This window comes from Podarcis melisellensis (genome assembly GCF_964234715.1).
Source record: "Podarcis melisellensis genome assembly, chromosome: 1".
Classification (NCBI taxonomy): Eukaryota; Metazoa; Chordata; class Lepidosauria; order Squamata; family Lacertidae; genus Podarcis; species Podarcis melisellensis.
Genome location: NC_138528.1, coordinates 60153421 through 60173151, shown reverse-complemented (window position 1 = coordinate 60173151; position 19731 = coordinate 60153421). Strand labels below are relative to the sequence as shown.

Genomic DNA, 19731 nt, shown 5'->3' with positions numbered 1-19731 from the left:
GAAATTGAATCTCTCTCTCTCTCTCTCTCTCTCTCTCTCTCTCTCTCTCTCTCTCTCTGTGTGTGTGTGTGTGTCTCTCTCTGTGTGTGTGTGTGTGTATGAGGAAAGTTTCACTTACTCAAATTCTGAATGCTGTTAAAAGAAAAAGAGTGATTAGAAAAAGAGGAGAGGGTAAGGGGGGAGTTGCAATGCTACATAGACATGTCACAGCCTGACAGACAGTGGGACATTTTTGGAGGATAAATGAGCACTACCTTTCCAATGGACTCAATCACAAATGCTTCTCATCCCCCACCTTGCTGACCTTATGTGGCTGGCTGGGGAAAGGGGTCTTTCATGGATATGATCGCACCTCAGTTTTTCTCAGGTTTTCTCCACTCCTCTCTAGAGGTAAATTCAGAAGAAGCTGGGGGCTTATGAGGGCTCTTCAGGAGGCCTTTGCAATTAGTTTTATATAGGAGCAGCATTTATCTTCAGGTTCCTAAGCAGAGCTGCTGTTCACCATCTTGGCCTAATGAGCTTGAGAGTTGTGATCTGAGCCTCTTCCTAAGATTTGGCAGTAGGTGGCTACACATAAATTAAGCAGGGAGTGAAGATAACTGATGGGGAACGGTTTTCTTTCTTTGCCCATTTGTATCGTACTTGTATTGCTGGGCAGGTTCCTTTCCTGGCTCTGTTATCTGCCCTTAGTCATGCATTTCAACAGGCTGCTAATACACTGAGCTGGAATGCAGGCTCCTACAACAAACCATTGTTTGAGCTGGGTGAGTTAGCTTAATCAATATTATATTCTAATAGAATGACAACAAATAATGCTAATTCCTGAACAATGGATAAAAATAAAAAATGGCTTTGCCTGCAAATAAGCTTGCATTTCTGCAAATGAAAACTCTCCATAAATCTAGAATTTCTAATTAAGTACCATACAGGACACACCATCTCTGCCATGTCAGACACTCCCAAACTTAAAATATCTCTGAAATTTATATGGGGGAAATAAGTCATAATGAAGTATATGATAATCATTCAGAAAGCATTTTTCTGTTCTGTTCTTTGTCTTTAATCTTAGTATTACATCAAGCAGAAGTGTCTTGATTCATCTTCTCCCTAAACAATTAATTCATTTAATCCACCTCTCTCCACCCCTTTTGTGTGTGTTTTTTGTGTGTGAACCCTTAAATGGGTCAGCACTAGTGCACGTTTTTCTCTAGCAAAAGGAATTGATATATTTGAAGGAACAGAAATGATCCAGTGCTATTTTGTCTCCACAAGAGATAAAGTAACAAGAACTAACAATTTTAAAAGGACTGGACAGAGCCTGTGCAAGATAATGGATATGGCTGCTGCTTTGTAATATGCTTTGTAACCTAGAGCATTTCTTTTATCTCCCCAAGGAGAACCTTTGAACAACACATTGTTAAATGTGGGCAGAGGAAAGATTTCACTTTATTTTAGGTCATCACTAATGAGTGTGCCAGTAGCCATGCATTGTACAACAGCACACGAGATCAGGGTGTTCAGTTTTTGCTAGTCCTCAGCTGCGGTACAGCAGATACCTGGTTTCGAAACAGGTTGAAGGCTGACATTTTTCATTGGCATCCTTTGGTTTCTTCTAAAATTATGCTTCTTCTCTGGATTCTTCTAATATCATAGTTCTTCCCACCTTTTTTTGATCTTAGAAGAAACAAAAGAACCTCAATGAAACCAAACCACGCAACCAAATCTGAGAAGATACTTTATCAGATGCTATTACACCAAAGTACAACATAAATCTACTCATCTTATATTTCTTTCTATACCAGTATGCTCTGCTTACAAGATGGGGGGGGGGAATAATATTGTGTCTGCTAGATTCATTTAGATGGCTAGTTCAGAGAGCCACTCCCTTTGTGACCATCTGCATTATTGTCCAATCTTTGGTGGCATTTTAAAGAGGGAACACATGGTGACTAACTCATCTGACTTGTATGGAATGTGGCAAGTATTATCAGGTTTTTGTGATAAAAAGTGGTCACTGAGTGTGGAATAAGAGGAGAAAACAGGTGATTTCTTTCTCTGGGTGTGGAACGTCTTCCATACTGAGGTGATGGGAGGAAGACAATGTGTGTTTATGAGAATGTAAGTCCTTGGAGCATTTTCCTGCTTAACATTTCCACCCATCATTTGTTCTGCTTCCATACACCGATTTTCACAGCATTGCAGTCTACCTCCTGCTTGTGGAGTATTTATGACAACAATTATTAATAGCCTTCTGCACTTTGCTGGTCACATTGTCAATGCATGTCATAAATCATATGCTCTTACCTTCACATCAGCTGCCAAGCCTTGAGTCCCAGGAGACCAAACACGATTACTCACCTTTTCTTGCCATGCTAACTTTTGCTCAGCTGGTTCTTCCTGTTCCTATAAATCAGCTACTTGTTATCCAAATATCAACTTCTTCGCCCCCTCCTCTTTTTTGGTTTTTCCCCCCAGCTGATCCTGGTATGACTAAAAGATACCTAGTGGAATTTAACTCCCCCTCATTCAGGTTTAAAAGAACTGTACTGCGTGCCCTGACCTCTGCATCTGTAGTGACACATGCAGTCACTATGCATGTTGAGGGGGTCTGCCAACAGATATGCATGCTCTCGTTTGGTCTGCAAATGGAGGAAGCATTGCCTTTGTCTAAACTGCTCTGAGAAAATATTGAGAAGCAAGCTTTACCAACCTTCTCCAACCTGGTGCCCTCCATATGTTTTGGGCTACAACTCCCATTAGAATTGTTCTGGCTGAGGCTGATGGAAACTCTAGTCCAAAACACCTGGATCTGCATGATTGTGTAACAGTTCATGCCCCAAATCTAGCAAATGTTAATATTCACATTTAAATGTTTATAATCTCAGACACATTTGGCAAGAGGAACTTTACTCTCTGGGGAAGGAGGGAGTGATTTATATAATTGCTGGGCTCAACTGCAAATATCTCCATAAGTTTGAATGCTCTTCTACAAGTAGTGGTTATTTTACTAACAAATCTACACATGAGTCAGTCCTTTGATTTCAGTGGGACATGACGGTTATTGGTAGATGTATTTAGGCTTTTGGGCATCATTCTTGGAAGAGTGACTGAAAATGAGCAGGGAATGGTACAAAAACAGTAAGTCAACTCTACAGCTGATATGTATGCATAATATTTCTAGACCACGCATAATTAAAAGAAATCTCAGGGTGAGGTACTTAATATGACAACAAAACATAACAAAGAATTAAAAGTGATATAAAAAATCCAATAGTACAGTACAACCCATCAACAAATGCAATAAACCAAAACATCAATGAGATCAAGCTATTGCGCTCCATAAGTAAGTTAACCAAATGCCTGCGTGAACAGATGTGGTGTGTTTTGGAAGAATTTACTTCTTTATAAGTTGGCCATGAGGATTTTATCAGCTATGGGTCAGAAACAGCCCAGAGCAAGTTTGTAGTAGTCAATGAAGGCCTGTAGTATTGCCAAATGAAAACAATCTAGTTCCTTGACCGTAACAAGTGAGCTTCAGTTTAGCACAGAATTGGCACATTTGAGAACATTGTTTCGAATGAGCATCAGCATAACTAAACTCTGTATTGGATTGTGGCATTTGATACATTGGTCTCAATTACTGTAGCAGGTTTCAGTTGAAAGGAAAATGTTTAGATCTAGGACATACACAATTCTTATAAAACAACTATAGTGGTTGCTGGGTCCCTTGCACACAGAGATCCATAGACCTAGCTAAAGTAATTTTTGGAAGGATGGTATATTGATTTGGCTTACTTGAAAATTTAAATGGCTGAAGTGCAAAAGACACCATCCAAACCTTTGCTCCCTGCTGGCAGGGCTTCACAGAGTGGAGGCACCACTGCCACATCTGTAGCCCCTGGAAGGGAGGGAGACGAAGACTGCTGTCCCAGCCTAAAACTGGCGCAGCAATCAGGTCCCATGCTGCTGCGTCATGACTGTGAAAATGCCTTGGGATATGAGACTTGGCTTAGCTTCACTTTATCCCCATCTCCAGAATGCCCTTCTGAGGGCCTTTCATGGCACTCCCAGCAGTCCAGGCATTTGGCAGACAGCAGGATGACAGCTTAGCTGGGCAAGCTAGGCAGAGGGACAGCTCTGCTCATTCAAACCCTCCCTGCCTCCAGCCTTGTGTAATGGACTTGTTCTGTAAAAATGGATAGGATAGGCACTGAACCATCTTTGCAGTGAGTGCTGAGAAAATAGCTGCCACGTGGCCTCTCACGAGCTTCTCCTCACCCCACACCTCACTAGAAGACCCTGCTTCTGGCATGTTGTAACCTGTTCTGAAGGGAAAGGGGGAAATCTGGTTGATGAGGAATGTTTGTCCACACTCTCCCTCCCAGCGGCTCCCCCTGGTTGTGTGTCAGTGTTTTGGCAATTTATTTTAAATGCACAATTAGCCTTTTGACACACTAGTTCTAGCGCGGAGGCTCGCTGCACAACTGTATTAAAATGTAAATCGTAGAACAATTGCGTTTTTTAAAAGAGTGGTAAGACTAGGACAAGTGGCAAGACTTTTTTTAAAAAAAGAATTTAAATGCAACAGCAGTAGAGAGAGCTAAAAATAATTTAACCCAGAACCCCAAGAAGCCTGTGGAATAAAAAGGCCTTAGCAACTCTTCTGAAAATCTGAGAAGAACAAGCTCTGGCAGGTGGGATGGGGTCACTGAACCTATTGAGAAAGGTTTCATTCTTGCTTGTTTCAGACTTAGTAGCACAGAACAGTCTTCCCTCTTGATAACAAAGGGATTATTTTTGGTCAGTGATACATAAAGGTGTCCCCCCCACCCCACCCCGCACCTGCCTGGCTTCATTCCTACTGCACCTTGAGAAATGAGGATGCAAAACAGAGAATGGGTGACTTCTCAGCCCTTATGCAGAATGACCTTGTAAAGATCACTAAGCAGCACATAGACAGAATGGTTCTGCAGCAGAAGTCTTTCATCCTACAGTCCATGACTTCAACTCTTTGGCCATTGGGTCAGATTAGTAAAAGGCTATATTTAGGGAAGGTAGCAGGGGCTCATTACTCCTGTTCAGTGTTTCAAACCACATGAGATTATTCCTAACAAACTTACAAGCAGAGGTTGTTAGGACTATAGAAAGTCCTCATTTAAGAAGGGCAGAGGTTGCCCTCTTCAGTTGCTTCTCAGGGTCATCTAAGTACTAGGTGTGCATACCAAAGGTACTGCTCTGCATTGCTTAAGCCAAGGATGGAGAACCTGTGGTCCTCTGGAGGTTGTTGGACTTTCAACTCCTATCAGCTGCCTCTACCAGCAAGGGCAATGATCAGGGATGGTGGAGTCCTTGTCCAACAGTGTTTGGAAAGCAACATGGTAGTTGTTCCTCCTCTATATCTGCCCCCCCCCCCCCAATTTAATTGTGAATAAGTCCAAGAACAGGTATGAAACATCATGGGAAACTTTGCCCTGTCACTCCTCCAAACACTACTTCACTGAAATCTCCTTGCTTCCACTACTCTCAAATCTGAAACATGCTGAAGAAGCTTCACATTCTATTTCATCTCTTTTTCTGTGGGGTTAAATGAACCCTCCTAAATCCATCTTCTCTCATTTCCAAACAGGGGAATGAGAAATTATTGTTTGGGGTTTTTGTAAAAAGCAAAATATTTTTAATTGACAAACATTCCTCTTGTTTACAACATTTGTTTGCATTGACCTCGTGAAAGTTAGTTAGGACTTATGGCAATACCCAGGTAATTAAAATCCATATTGCAGTTTGAAAAGTAAGACTGAGCAACATATATATGTGTGTGTGTGTGTTTTTAATATATCATTTTCAACAGTCATTCAACATAGGTTACATCTTATACAATTTTTTTGGACTTCCGTCAACCACATCTGATAATTTTCCATTTTTTCCACTTAATTTACATTTCTTAATTTCACTATTGCTATTAATTATCTTATCTATTGACTCTCTCATCATAACCTTCCTTACGATATTTCATATATTCCTTCTTACAAAACTTCTTGTAGTCCTACTAGCGCAATGTGTTGATTACAGTTGCTTTTCAAATAGTTCACATATTTCTTCCAGTCTTCTGAGATTCTCTGGTCCCGCAGGTTTCTAATCCTTCCTGTCATCTTGTCTAATTCTGCATAGTCGGTAATTCTTCTTGTTTCCATTTCTGTGCCAACAGTACAATTGCTGCTGTTGTTGCATATAAAAACAGTTTTTTGTCCTGTCTGTTAATATCATCACTTACAATACCAAGTAAAAATGCTTCTGTTTTTTTAAAAAATGTATGTTTCAACATTTTTTTCATCTCATTATATATCATTTCCCAGAAGCTTTTTACTTTTTTACATTCCCATCACATGTGGTAAAAAGTTCCTTCTTTTTCTTTACATTTCCAACATTTATTATTTCTCTTATACGTTTTAGCTAACTTCACTGGTGTAATATACCATCTACACATCATTTTCATCACATTTTCTTTCAGGGCATTGCATGCTGTAAATTTTATTCCTTCTTCCCACAATATCTCCCAATCTTCTAACTGTATATTATATCCAAAATCTTTGGCCCAATGTATCATAACTGACTTTACTTCTTCATCTTTCAAATGAAATTCCAAAGTAGTTTATACATTTCAGACAGTATTTTACAGTCATTGTTTCTAAGACTTAAAAGAAAATGGATTTGATTATAAAATTAGAAAGCTATTTCACACTCATAGCTTCTAATGGAGATAACCACCATGGTGTTTTATGTTCTAATATGTTTTTATACCTATCCCATGTTTCAAATAGAGATCTTTGGAATATATGGTTACCAAATCCTTTATGGACTTTTGATTTCTTATACCATAAATATGCGTGCCAACCAAATCTATTATCATAACCCTCCAAATCCAACAACTCTGTATCTTCTAACAACATCCATTCCTTTAACCAACAGAGGCATGCCGCTTCATAATATAACTTCTGGTCTGGCAGAGCAAAGTCCCCTCTTTCTTTAACATCTGTTAACAACTTATATTGAATTCTTGGTTTCTTCCCCTGCCAGATATATCTTGAAATTGTCTTCTGCCATTCCTTAAAAATTGCTGCCCCCTTGATTATTGGAATTGATTGAAATAAAAATAACATATTTGGTAGCACATTCATTTTAATTACAGAAATCCTTCCCCAAAATGACAATTTCATCCTCTCCCATACTTCCAGATCTCTTTTAATTCCATTCCACACCGGTGTATAATTATTTTGTAAGTCTATATTCTTTGATGTTAACCATATCCCTAAATATTTGACTTTTTAAATCACTTCTATACCGAACTGTTGCTGCAACATATCTACCAAATCTTGTTCCATATTTTTGACTAACATTTCAATTTAAAACCTGCTACTTGCCCAAATTGTTCTATCTCCTCAATAACCTCTTTAGTACTGGTTAGTGGTTCTTCTAATGTTAATACCAAGGTGAGAGGGGAGTGTCATGTGAGCACTGGAACTTTCTTGCCTGAAAATAATAAACTAGCGGTTTGTCCAAAAATCTTGAATTCTCCATCCATTAGCTTGTATCCAAAAATTATCAAATGGGAAAGATAATTTCAGTGAGATTCTCATGGGTGGATGGTAGGCTTTCTGATGCACTTACCTTACATGTGAGGTGGCCAAAGGGTGTTTAGCCAACATTCCCCCACCCTCTTATTTCTCTACTCCCAATTAGACTTTGTGAACCCAGCCACAAGGTCATTTTAGGAAATTAACAGTAGATTATTTCTCTGTCACCAGCATAGGTATTGGATTTTTAGTTGTACAGTACAGAAATAATTAAAGCTACCACTAGTTTTGAATAATGGGACGCGGGTGGCGTTGTGGGTTAAAGCCTCAGCGCCTAGGGCTTGCCGATCGAAAGGTCGGCGGTTCGAATCCCTGCGGCGGGGTGTGCTCCCGCTGCTCGGTCCCAGCGCCTGCCAACCTAGCAGTTCGAAAGCACCCTCGGGTGCAAGTAGATAAATAGGGACCGCTTTCTAGCGGGAAGGTAAACGGCGTACCGTGTGCTGCGCTAGCTCACCAGATGCAGCTTGTCACGCTGGCCACGTGACCTGGAAGTGTCTTCGGACAGCGCTGGCCCCCGGCCTCTTAAGTGAGATGGGCGCACAACCCCAGAGTCTGGCGAGACTGGCCCGTATGGGCAGGGGTACCTTTACCTTTACCTTAGTTTTGAATAATAAATCCTTTGTGGTGTTTATACTGAAAAAATGAGCTTTGGAACTGACTAGATTTCCAATTTACTTTGAGTGTTCAGGATTTTGATATGCAGGTCCTTACTGATGGAGAGAGTTTTAGATTTTTGTTGCTACTTTTATTGCTAGCTATCATGCACACACTCAGAGCAATTGATGGTCACTCAGTCACTCATTGCAAGTGATTTGTTTCAGTCAAGGAGACCCTTGTTTTGGAGAAGATCTATATGGGATAAACACATGCCACTTGCTGTCGATTCCTCCAGCGTTTGATGATACAGAAGGAGGATGCTAATTTGCAGATCTCCTCTCGAAAGTCTCCCCCGGCCAGGAAACAGAAGAGAGGGTTGATGCAGGTGTTCAGGCTGCAGATAGCCATCTCCACAAGGAACAAGGTGTCAGCATGCTGAATAGACTGGGTTGCAGAAGGCCGTACAGCTCTCAGGAGGATGCAAGTGTTTCGTGAGACGTGGTAGGGGAAGTAGAGAAGAGCAAAAACGACCAAGGCTGAATACATGAGCTTGGTGAGTTTCTCCCTTTTCTGAAAGCGCTGGAGGCCAGTATCTTGGAGTTTCCGAACGCTGCTGCAATAGCAGTAACAAATAGCAGTGAAAGGAAGTAAGCACCCTGCAACTGAGCAGCTCACAGACAGGGGGAGGGTTATATAGGTAGAGCTGGAAAATACATAGAGGGAGCAAATTGTTTTGTTGTTTGGGCATGCCTGGGTGCCTGCAACATAAACAACTGGCAGGCTAACCAATCCTGTAACTGTCCAGATGGAAGAAGAAATCAGCAGGGAGTGTTGTTTGTTTAATACCCATAGGGACTTCAGAGGGTGGACAATGGCCAAGTACCTGTCCATGCCCAGGCAGGTGACAAAATGGATGCTGCAGTAATAGCACAGGTGATAGGCAGTCCGTATAATCTTGCAGAAGCTCTCTCCAAAGGTCCAGTGCAGCTGGTTTAGGTGATAGTAGATCAGGAAGGGAAGGGTTAAGATCCACATGATATCAGCAAACACCAAGTTGCAGAGGAAAACTGTGCTCCTGTTCCAGCGCTTCATGCGGAAAGCAAGGATCCAAATGATGGGGACGTTGAGCAGCAATCCCGCAACCAGGATGAAAAGGAAGGTTCCAGGGATTAGAGTCCTTTGGATGGTGTCTAAGAGGGTGTCAGTACTTCCACAAAAGTCTGCTTCTGGTTTCTGCCAAAAGTAAACATGGGGAAAATGACTCCCATTTTGCTCAGAAGAATCTCTCAGTATTGTAAGAGGAAAATGGCTACAGACCTAACTACCTTACTTGGGACTTAAAAACATTTAAGCAAGCACTGTTTTATGCACTCATTTTCACCAGTTGTTGAATGTACCACCAGTTGCCAATCTGCATGTGTGAATGAATTTTCACAGATCAAAATTTCATATTACTTATTTCCAGAGGGGTAGCTGTGCTAAGTCTCTCACAGCAAAAGCAACCAAGAATCTCATGGCACCTTAAAGATTAACAAATTTACTATGGCTTTGTTAGACTTAAGATGCAGCTGACAGTCTTGAGTCCATGAAAGTTTATGCTACAACAATTATGCTAATCTTTCAGATGCCACAAGATTCTCTGTCATTTTACTCAGTAAGTCACATTAAAAAAATAATAATTCAGCGACGTTTACACATCCAACTACCGGTTATCAAGTGTTGAGTAATCAAGAGTAATGAAGCGATGTACATGCAAGTAAGTGTAAATTGGCTAATGTCTAGGAAATTGAATGTGAAGCTGGAAGATCAAGGAGGTCCAGTCTGTGAAATAAGCAGCATCAATCCACAGCATGGAAAACAGTACGAAAAATGACAGTGTTTATAAATATCTCATCACTGATAGTTCTCCCTGGGCTAGAAATTATGATCAAACATAGTTATAATCAATAACGTAAGTCTCAGAAATCTCTGTTATTCTAAGAACAACAACACCAAGTCCAGCAAAACAACACCACTAAAAATAGTCTTACCTGGCTAGATGTCTGTTCCATAATCCTTACATGTATTATGCTGATTTCATAATGCTCTCTGTGCCGTTAATTATTCATTTACCAGAATGATTGGCCAACTTCCTGAAATGACAGATGTGCAAGGGATGTTGCTGCTGTTATAGCTCTATGCCTGGGTAGGAGTAGATGAGAGACAGGAGGGGAGTATTTGATTATGCGGTGTGCAAATTTAAAGCTGTTTTGCTTTCCCAAAGGTAGCGAATCTCATATATTGGGGAGTCGGGACTTCTCTGGATTTCTTCAACTTCTAGACTGATGCAGAAAAAATATCAGAGGAAGAAAGTAGTGGTGGGGAGGGAGCATTTTAAAACAATAAACCAGTTGCACATTCTGGTTCTCCTTTTAAATACTTATATGGTTGGCTACTTTCTCATATATTACTGTAGCCAATACTGTTTTATTTTAATTATTTTTATTAGCTCTTTTGAAAGAGCAGATATATTTAGCATAATAATATAGGATTCCATTATGTGTTATTCATGTTTGGAATGAAGCTTTAAAAAAAGAAATATCATGATTTATTTATTCATTTCATTTATCTCCTGCCTTCCAAGGAGCTCCAATACATGGTTCCCCCATTTTTCATCATCACTACTCTGGGAGGTAGGTCAGTCTGAGAGATAATGACTGGCCCAAGGTTATCCAGTTAATTTCATGGCTGAGCAGGGATTTGAACCTGGGTCTTTCAAGTTTTAGTCCAAAATTTGAATCGCTACATCCACTGACTCCTGGATTCCATCTCTTCATCATTATCTAGGTATTGTAAGGTAAAGGTAAAGGGACCCTTGACCATTAGGTCCAGTCATGACCGACTCTGGGGTTGCGGCGCTCATCTCGGTTTATTGGCCGAGGGAGCTGGCATGCAGCTTCTGGGTTATATGGCCAGCATGACTAAGCCACTTCTGGTGAACCAGAGCAGCACACGGAAATGCCGTTTACCTTCCCGCTGGAGCAGTACCTATTTATCTACTTGCACTTTGACGTGCTTTCGAACTGCTAGGTTGGCAGGAGCAGGGACCGAGCAACAGGAGCTCACCCCATCGTGGGGATTTGAACCGCCGACCTTCCGATCGGCAAGTCCTAGGCTCTGTGGTTTAACCCACAGCACCACCCGCGTCCCTCTTGGCATTGTACTGTACCATAATTGTACTGAACCCAGAATGGAGCTATGCAGAGAGGCATGACAGCAGCTTTGTTTTCAGAAGCTCTCGCAGAGTTTATGAGACCAAGTAAATGGCATTCAACCTGGGATACAGGTGAGGACCAAACCAACATCGTGCCTCTTTGCTGTGATTGAGGAACAGAGGCAGGATTGCTCCTGGCTCTAATAGTGTTCCTGTGTGGGTACCATAGAAAGTTGCCATTCACTCCAATGGAGACAAAATCCCTGCTGTTATGCAGGTAAAACCTGAGCTGCCCCCAACAGGAGTCCCACTGAAAGTGAAATACATAGACCGCAAAGAGATATACTGTGGTCTCCCAAATACATCTTCAGCACATAGTCCCATTCTCTCTCTCTCAGTCGCTATTACATGGATACTGACTTCCACTAGTTACTGAATATTCAAGTTCCTGTGTCTGATTAATTCTTCCCTTGCTGACATGGAACACTGCTGGCCTGAATGTCACAAGATGTCAGCGGCGTCCCATTGCTGACAGAGGGGGAGAGCTTGGAGAGACAGGAGGAGGTAATGAGGCAGGAATGTGGAACAAAGGAGGAGCAGCCAAGTTGCAGTAGATGCCTGAGCTCTGAGAACAAGGGCAAGGAAGGGGGGAGTTCCAGGGAAAAGACACAGACTGACAGTTTAAGCTTGGACTCAGAGGGAGGGCCACCGGAAATAGCCTATCCCAAGACACGTAGGCTCTCAAAAATTAATGAGAGGCGTGAACAGGAAAGGTAGTGTAAGTGGGAAGAGGAAGGGGTGGAACTCAGACTTGGCAACAGCTAATTTGGAAGCAGACACTGAGTGACTGAGCTCCAGAGTGATTTGTGTGTTTTGAGCAATAAACCTGAGTTAATTGCTGCCAGAGTTGTCTCGCTTCTGTGGGAGAGACCCAACCATTACACAAGAACTACATCACTTTTGGTTTGGTTCCCCTCTTCCCCTGCTTTTTTACATTGCCCAAGAACATATCTCGTCGTAGTGGCGTCACAGGGGGACCAGCGTCTGCTAGTGGTTTTTGCAAAAGGGGAACTTGTGTAAGGTGGAACACCGAGACCAAAAGTGGGTGTTTTGTTTGAAAAGCATGACAGCTTTTAATAATTTCCAAGTGATGTTGGCAGACTAGGTTGTGTCCACATAGGATAACAAATCTGCTGTTTTACTCATGAATGGGCAACAACAAAACATGTGCCTCTGAAAGAATATATTGTGCAGTGATGGAAAGCACACAGTACCAGTTTCCTTGTTCTATTGAAAGTTCCAACAAGTGGGGTGTTTTGCTTTGTTTTAATTCAGCTGCATGACAGCTGCCTGCCTACACAGCTGAACTAAATGAGGTGAAAGGAATTCGTGATTTCCACCACTCCTCCACATGCATGTTCATTTCATGGAAATTTGTGATACACAGTTCTCCATGCCATGCTTGACACAGTGCGGTAAATAAAAAAAAAATCCTCTTTCCTTATGGGTTGTTTAGGATAAATGCCTTTGTGCCTGTGCATGATGCAACCAAAAATTATAACTCTGTATTGAGTACTCTCCCCCACCCCCACAATCAATGGTGCTGGTAAGTAATGGGACTTAATAGTCCTATATCGCCATTTGTCCGTGCGTGCGTAATTTTTATTAAATCTTCTATTTTACAATTAAAAATATTCATTAAACAACCTTAAAATGTCAGGGACTTCCCTTCTTCTCTTTCCATGGTTCAGTTTGCACATATAAATCCCTGCATATTTTACATTAACTAAACCATTCAGTATTCCATGAATACGTATATCAAAACTTGTTTACACTGTTGAATTTATCTCAAAGCTGCAAACGTTTTCAAGTGTAGAGTTTGCTCCCATATATTCAAGAAACATTTCCCAATCTTCTTTAAACGTATGTTCTTTTTGTTCTCTTATTCAATATGTTAGGTCAGCAAGCTGCGCATATTCCATCAGTTTAAACTGCCATTTTTCTTTAGTTGGGACTTCGCTTGTTTTCCATTTTGGGGCTAACAAAACATGGGCCACAGTACAGTGGTACCTCGGACATATGCTTCAGGTTACAGACGCTTCAGGTTACAGACTCCGCTAACCCAGAAATAGTACCTCGGGTTAAGAACTTTGCTTCAGGATGAGAAGAGGCAGCAGGAGGCCCCATTAGCTAAAGTGGTGTTTCAGGTTAAGAACAGTTTCAGGTTAAGAATGGACCTCCGGAATGAATTAAGTACTTAACCCGAGGTACCACTGTAGTGGCATACATAAATAGCCTTTTTTGACACATTGGAATTTCCATCTGAATTATCCTCAACAAAAAGGACAAAAAGGCAAGTACTTTTCAACGTTTTTTTTCAGTTCATTATAAATTATTTCCCAATACTTTTTTACTGGCCCCCCACCTATGAAAGAACCTACCCTCAACCTCATTGCATCTCCAACACTTATCTGATTCAGTCTTATACATCTTAGCAAGTCTAAAAGTAAAGGGACCCCTGACCATTAGGTCCAGTCGTGGCCGACTCTGGGGTTGCGTCGCTCATCTTGCTTTATTGGGAGCCAGCATACAGCTTCCGGGTCATGTGGCCAGCATGACTTAGCTGCTTCTGGTGATCCTCAGAGTTAAATACCATCTGTAAATCATTTTCAAATATTTCTCCTTCAAAGAATAATATGCTGTAAACTTCAGATCATTCAGTTCCCTTCCCCCCTTTAAATAATGATGTGCATTACTTCATTCACTTCAAAATGTGGTAGGACAGCCTTGCTGCATTTAGGGGCCCTCCTGCTCATTCTCCTGAGAGGAGCCCTGGCCAACTGCCCCAAAGTCCTGCTCTGACACACACAAAAAGAAAGGCCTTCTTCACACAGCATGTAAACTATGGAATTTTCTCCAACAAGAAGTAGTGATGGCCAACAGCTCGGTGGGCTTCAAAATAAGTGTAGACAAATTCATGGAGGATAAGGCTATCAATGGTCATGTTCTATCTCCCCTATCAAAGGCCGTATGATTTTGAGTGCCAGTTGCTAGGACTCACAACCGGGGAGTGTTTTTCAGAGCTCTGGTCCTGCTTGCAGGCTTCTCAGAAGCCATCTGTTTGGCCATTGCAAGAAAAGATGCAAATCTGGTTCTTTATCCACTATGTCACCTTCTTACTCGCCTTGACCCAATGCCATATCTTCCACTACAATTTTATTTCAACCACTATCCCTATAGTTATCATGGCCTTCATCAAAGGCTTCTGAGCTCGATGATATTGAGAAATTGCCATTCGAGATCCCCATAGCTCGTAGTTCCTGAAGCTTTCTGAGGGCCAAACTGTCAATGTCCCCCCCTGCCCTGAAATCTAGGCATGTGGAGCTACAAATCAACTGAGACCAGCAAGGTGGAGGGTAAAGGTAAAGGGACCCCTGACCATTAGGTCCAGTTGTGACTGACTCTGGGGTTGCGGCGCTTATCTTGCTTTATTGGCCGAGGGAGCCGGCATACAGCTTCCGGGTCAGGTGGCCAGCATGACAAAGCAGCTTCTGGCGAACCAGAGCAGCGCACGGTAATGCAGTTTACCTTCCCGCCAGAGTGGTACCTATTTATCTACTTGCACTTTGACGTGCTTTTGAACTGCTAGGTTGGCAGGAGCAGGGACCAAGCAACGGGAGCTCACCCCATCACGGGGATTTGAACTGCCAACCTTCTGATCAGCAAGTCCTAGGCTCTGTGGTTTAACCCACAGCGCCACCTGCGTCCCTAAGGTGGAGGGTGGGGGGTTACAAATCAACTAAGAGCAGTAACTTTCCCCTTGGACTACCTTACCAATCAAAATTGCTCCTCCAAATGTTCTCCTGCCTATTGACCAAATAAAACATTTGGCAGTGCCAGTTCTAAATTTTGGGGGTCCTTGGGTAAATGATCTCAGTGGGCCTCCCTTTCTGAGGGGGCTCATCGCCTCCTCCTCCTCATTGTTGCCATTGTCTATTCACTTGTTTTTTTGCTCCATCACATCAGAGAGAGAGAGAGAGAGATGGGGGACAAGGTCTGCAGTGAACAGGTAAGAACTGCAAGGAAGAACAGCAGTACAGCCAGGAGGCTCCACGGATTTTAGGCATAGGTCAGCAGCAGAAACAGTAAATCACTTGAGGCCAGTGAAGTAAAATCTTTATTCCAGGAAACAAACCACAGTTCTGCTTCTCTCTCAGCTATGTGAAGACTATGGACATGGTCCCATGAAACAAACCATATGTGATGCTCTTAATGCTTAAAAAAATCAGCCACTTTGGAAAAATAAAACCTCTTGGAAAAATAAAAATAAAACAGTGAGGCCACAAGGTAGCTTGTGTTCCCATGAGAATTTCCAGCTGAAAATCACCTTTCCCTGGCTGCTATTGGCTTCAAATCTGCGTGCTGCAGTAAACTGCAGATTTGAGGGCAAAGAGCAGCATATGCTCAGGTTTTATCTTTCACATCTGGAAATAAATCCATCTGTTGCTTCCAGTGGGCTTGAGCTATTGAAAAAATAGCTGAGTATTATTAAGCAGATTTTTAAAAATGTGAAGGACATACCCCAAGATCCCCCCCCCCCCGCTGTAAACACACACCTGCCCATTTTTATAACACTGAAAGGTTTACATAGCACAGGAATACTATGTTCATTGTTCTTATTCTCTGATCTTCTTAGCTAATGCTATACACAGAGAGCCTGCAATGCAGATAGCAACACTTGAAACCAACACTGGGTAGCTAAAGCACTACAGTGTTTATTGATCTTTTCCCTAATGGGCCAATATCAAATGTTTATTCAAAGGCTACTGATAAAAGCCTAAAACGGTGGAAACACAGCACAGGGCTATCTCTTGTTCATCATGTTTCCTTGTTAATGCTACCCTAATGGGGTACTCTTAATTCATTTCCAACAGAACTGCGTAAAAACAGTCGGTTCTTATTTAAAGACTATCCTCCCAGAACATTCTCCCTGCTTGGTGTAGCTCAGCACAGCAGAGTGATTCATCGGCAAAGGCTAATGCAATGAGAGCTAAGTGGGAATTTATTTTTTTAAAGAAAAAAATCTTATTTTGAGGATGTTCAACCCAAGGCTCTGTTGCCAATAGCAAGGGTTATATGGCTGTACTCTATCAACATAGAAAAGGCCATAATGGCAGAGTTCTAGGGATCTCACAATATTACAGTGGTGCTTCAGGTTACAGATGCTTCAGGTTACAGACTCCGCTAACCCAGAAATAGTACCTCGGGTTAAGAACTTTGCTTCAGGATGAGAACAGAAATCATGCGGCAGCAGTGGGAGGCCCCATTAGCTAAAGTGGTACCTCAGGTTAAGAACAGTTTCTGGTTACGGAATGAATTAAGTATGTAACCAGAGGTACCACTGTGCTGCTAGGTACTCAAAATACCGTAAGCCAAACATACCCAACTATTTAGTGAAGAAATGCTTTATGAGTTTGTTAATTTTTATAAGAGACAGTAACCTTGCTTTGAAAAAAGGTGCAATACTTCTAGAGACATGAACCAGAGAAGTGCTTCTTGGAATTTTACTCATTGTACCGAGATTAAGTAGCAACAAGAGATCCTTCAGTGACCTGATGCTGTTCTTTCTTAGACTTCCATCTGTCTCTCACCCTCTTTCTCATGTACACACATAACCAGCAGCACTCATATGTGGAAGTAGTAAGCACTAGAGGTGTGCAGGAACTCATACTGAGATTTTAATCATAGGGTTTTATTTTACCCAAACTCTCCAGCATCAGTATTTTGGGGGAGGAATGTTTAAGGAAATCAATGGTCTTTGTTTCAAGTGCTTCTTGCTCTTTCTCAAGTTCTGTCTCAGAGGACCAGGAACATTATTAAAGGTGTGGTGGTGGTGCAGTTAGGTTTGCTGCAGCTGTGTAAAGCAAATACATTCAGAGCAGCATTCCTGAGCACTCAGAGGGCTGTGCCGAGGGACGGTGGCCAAAAGAGCTTTCTAGAGTTAAGAATCCTTTGTGGGCAACTGTGAAGTCCCTTGAAGAAAAACACCATATAAGACTTCATGAACTCCCCTATGGTGGCAAGACAATTCAAATGCTTCCTGCATTTGTCTTACCTATTCCTAGGGAAAGTCATCACCATTCTTTATCATGGATGAGGTAAGTTGTGACAGACAGCCTCTGGGATTCCAGAAAAGAACAGTGGGAGTGAACAGGTAACAAGCATATATGTATTAAGATACCTATGATCTTGTTCTGTTTTCTAATTCTTATTTGTGAAATCTGCCAGTATACAGTGATAAAGTTTATGACAGAAATGAAACCAGGAAATGAAAATGTGAAAATTCCTGATTACAGACATTCTACAATGAACCTTGCTTGTAAAGGCAATAAAATGAAATACAACATAGAGATAATCTGGTCCAGGAATTGCGTATTAAAGAATAAAAACAGAATCAACCTCTGCACCATATAAAAATTCAGTGTTTTGCTGTAAATGCGATTTGCAGTTCTCGTTAAACACAATGTACTTAATCTCTTTCTCTAATTGAAGGACCATTACTTTAATTCATCTAATATTGATTCAACATCTTTTAAACTACATCAACTTCACCTACAGGTCCTGTATAAGTCTTTGATCGAATTTCATTAGCATATGTTTAAAGTAACATCCATGTTGTGCAATTCATTTAGATCATTTCTTATATTCCTTGAATCATGGGGAAATGGAAGGCTTTTTTAAAAAAAGCTTGCCTTGATGATCTTAACAATAAATTGAAATCCACACAGGCCTAATACTACTTTCTTTGTAGGTTTTCAGCCCTTAAAGTGCTACGTTGTTGATTTTTGTTCTTTTTCTGGTGCATATAGATTCTGAAATACTAGCACAGCATCTGCCATTTCTCAAAGGTACTACAGGTAAGCTGCAAGTGGCAATTTCTCCCTTCCAGCTCACTCTGCCTTTTATTCCAGACACAGGGCTGTCATTCAGTTATGGTTCCTCAGTAGAACTGAGTGTCCTTTCTCCATTTTCCTTCCTCCTTCTCTCTGGCATTAACTGATTTCCCCGGCTCTTTAAATGGAAGCTGATGCTGGAGAGAACAATGAAGGAAAACCACCTGAGTACTCTGTGATGCGGTAACCCTGTGCTACCACAAGTAGAAGTAAGGCAATTTGCTGTTATGAAGGTGAACTGCAGAGCCACAATGCCTGTATTATAGGACAAGGTTTGGGATGGAAGGGGAATCTCTGGGCATGGTACCCATAGTTGGTTTTGGGAAAGGAGTTGAAGGAAACTTATTTCCTACATGGTGCTGTAAATATATTAATTGGCATAAAATATAGAGAAGTCAATTGTCAGCCTTTATACAGCTTTGGTTCCTGTATAGGACACACTTCTTTCCTTTGATGAAGACAAGTTTTCCCCATTTCTGGACTGGTGTGGAATTCAGTTTCATCTACCCTTTGAGACAAGGCATTGCTGTGCCTAACTTCCATCTCCCAATATTCCAACCCCCACAGCAGTAACAATGGTCTTGCATGCAACGCAGCTGATAGGGTAAACTGCACAGAACTATGGATGGGTAAACTGCACAGAACTATGGATGTAAACAAAACCTTTTATTAACAGTCAACTTTTCACAGAATCAGTTGAATACATGTAACAATGTATTTACAAAACAAGCAACACACTATTTGCAGACACCCTTTAAATGTCATCATCAGTTAGCTGATTTTTTTTTAAGATCCCAGTATTGCACATATCAGCTTGATGATCAACCATCTAACCATAGATATCAGTTTATGAGACACAATTTGAATAAGCTTAGACTACCAGGCAAACATCCCAGATCCCCAAATTTAGCTTAAAATTGGCAACATCAACAAATTGCACTGAAAGCCCAATAAAAACCATCTAGTAAATGTTCACTTAGAAACTTAAAGCAGACTAATTCTCTGTAATAAGCAAAGTAGGGAGGGGGGGGGTCCCTGATCACAGTCAACCACCAGCACTCATTACGAACAATAAGAGTGAAAGGATATGGTACTCTTCATTTCACCCAATTTTGACGTTATGGGAGGCATGCTGATATGGCTATTGCACTACCAGAGCCTTGATACCCATAAAAAATGGAGTTATATCTCTGCTCTGCTAAGTTAAGGTTGGTATGTATTATAGCGTAACTGACTGCTTGATTCAATGTTTGCAGGTATGTCTGTTTGGAATGGGACCATTGTCCACAAAAGGATACTGCATTAAGCAGAACACTCTCTACATAGTTGTGGTTAGTGATTTGGGACTGTACTGCAT

General features: G+C 41.4%; 1 protein-coding gene across 1 annotated transcript; it reads right to left on the bottom strand.

Annotated features, from left to right (window-relative positions):
- Positions 1-8260: 8260 nt before the first annotated feature.
- On the bottom strand, positions 8261-10521 carry LOC309366358 (P2Y purinoceptor 1-like). The gene is made up of 2 exons (XM_081904885.1): positions 10259-10521; positions 8261-9461 (listed from the first exon to the last, which is right to left on the bottom strand). Exons 1-2 carry the CDS (start codon positions 10277-10279, stop codon positions 8481-8483), a joined length of 1002 nt encoding a protein of 333 aa, XP_081761011.1. The 5' UTR covers positions 10280-10521; the 3' UTR covers positions 8261-8480.
- Between the last annotated feature and the right edge of the window lie 9210 nt (positions 10522-19731).

Excerpts from the sequence above, each read along its gene's own strand:
- LOC309366358 (XM_081904885.1), bottom strand. The coding sequence starts at position 10,279 with ATGGAACAGACATCTAGCCAG. Across the intron at positions 9,462-10,258 it reads TGGAACAGACATCTAGCCAG|AAACCAGAAGCAGACTTTTG; the intron begins GTAAGACTATTT and ends TACTTTTGGCAG.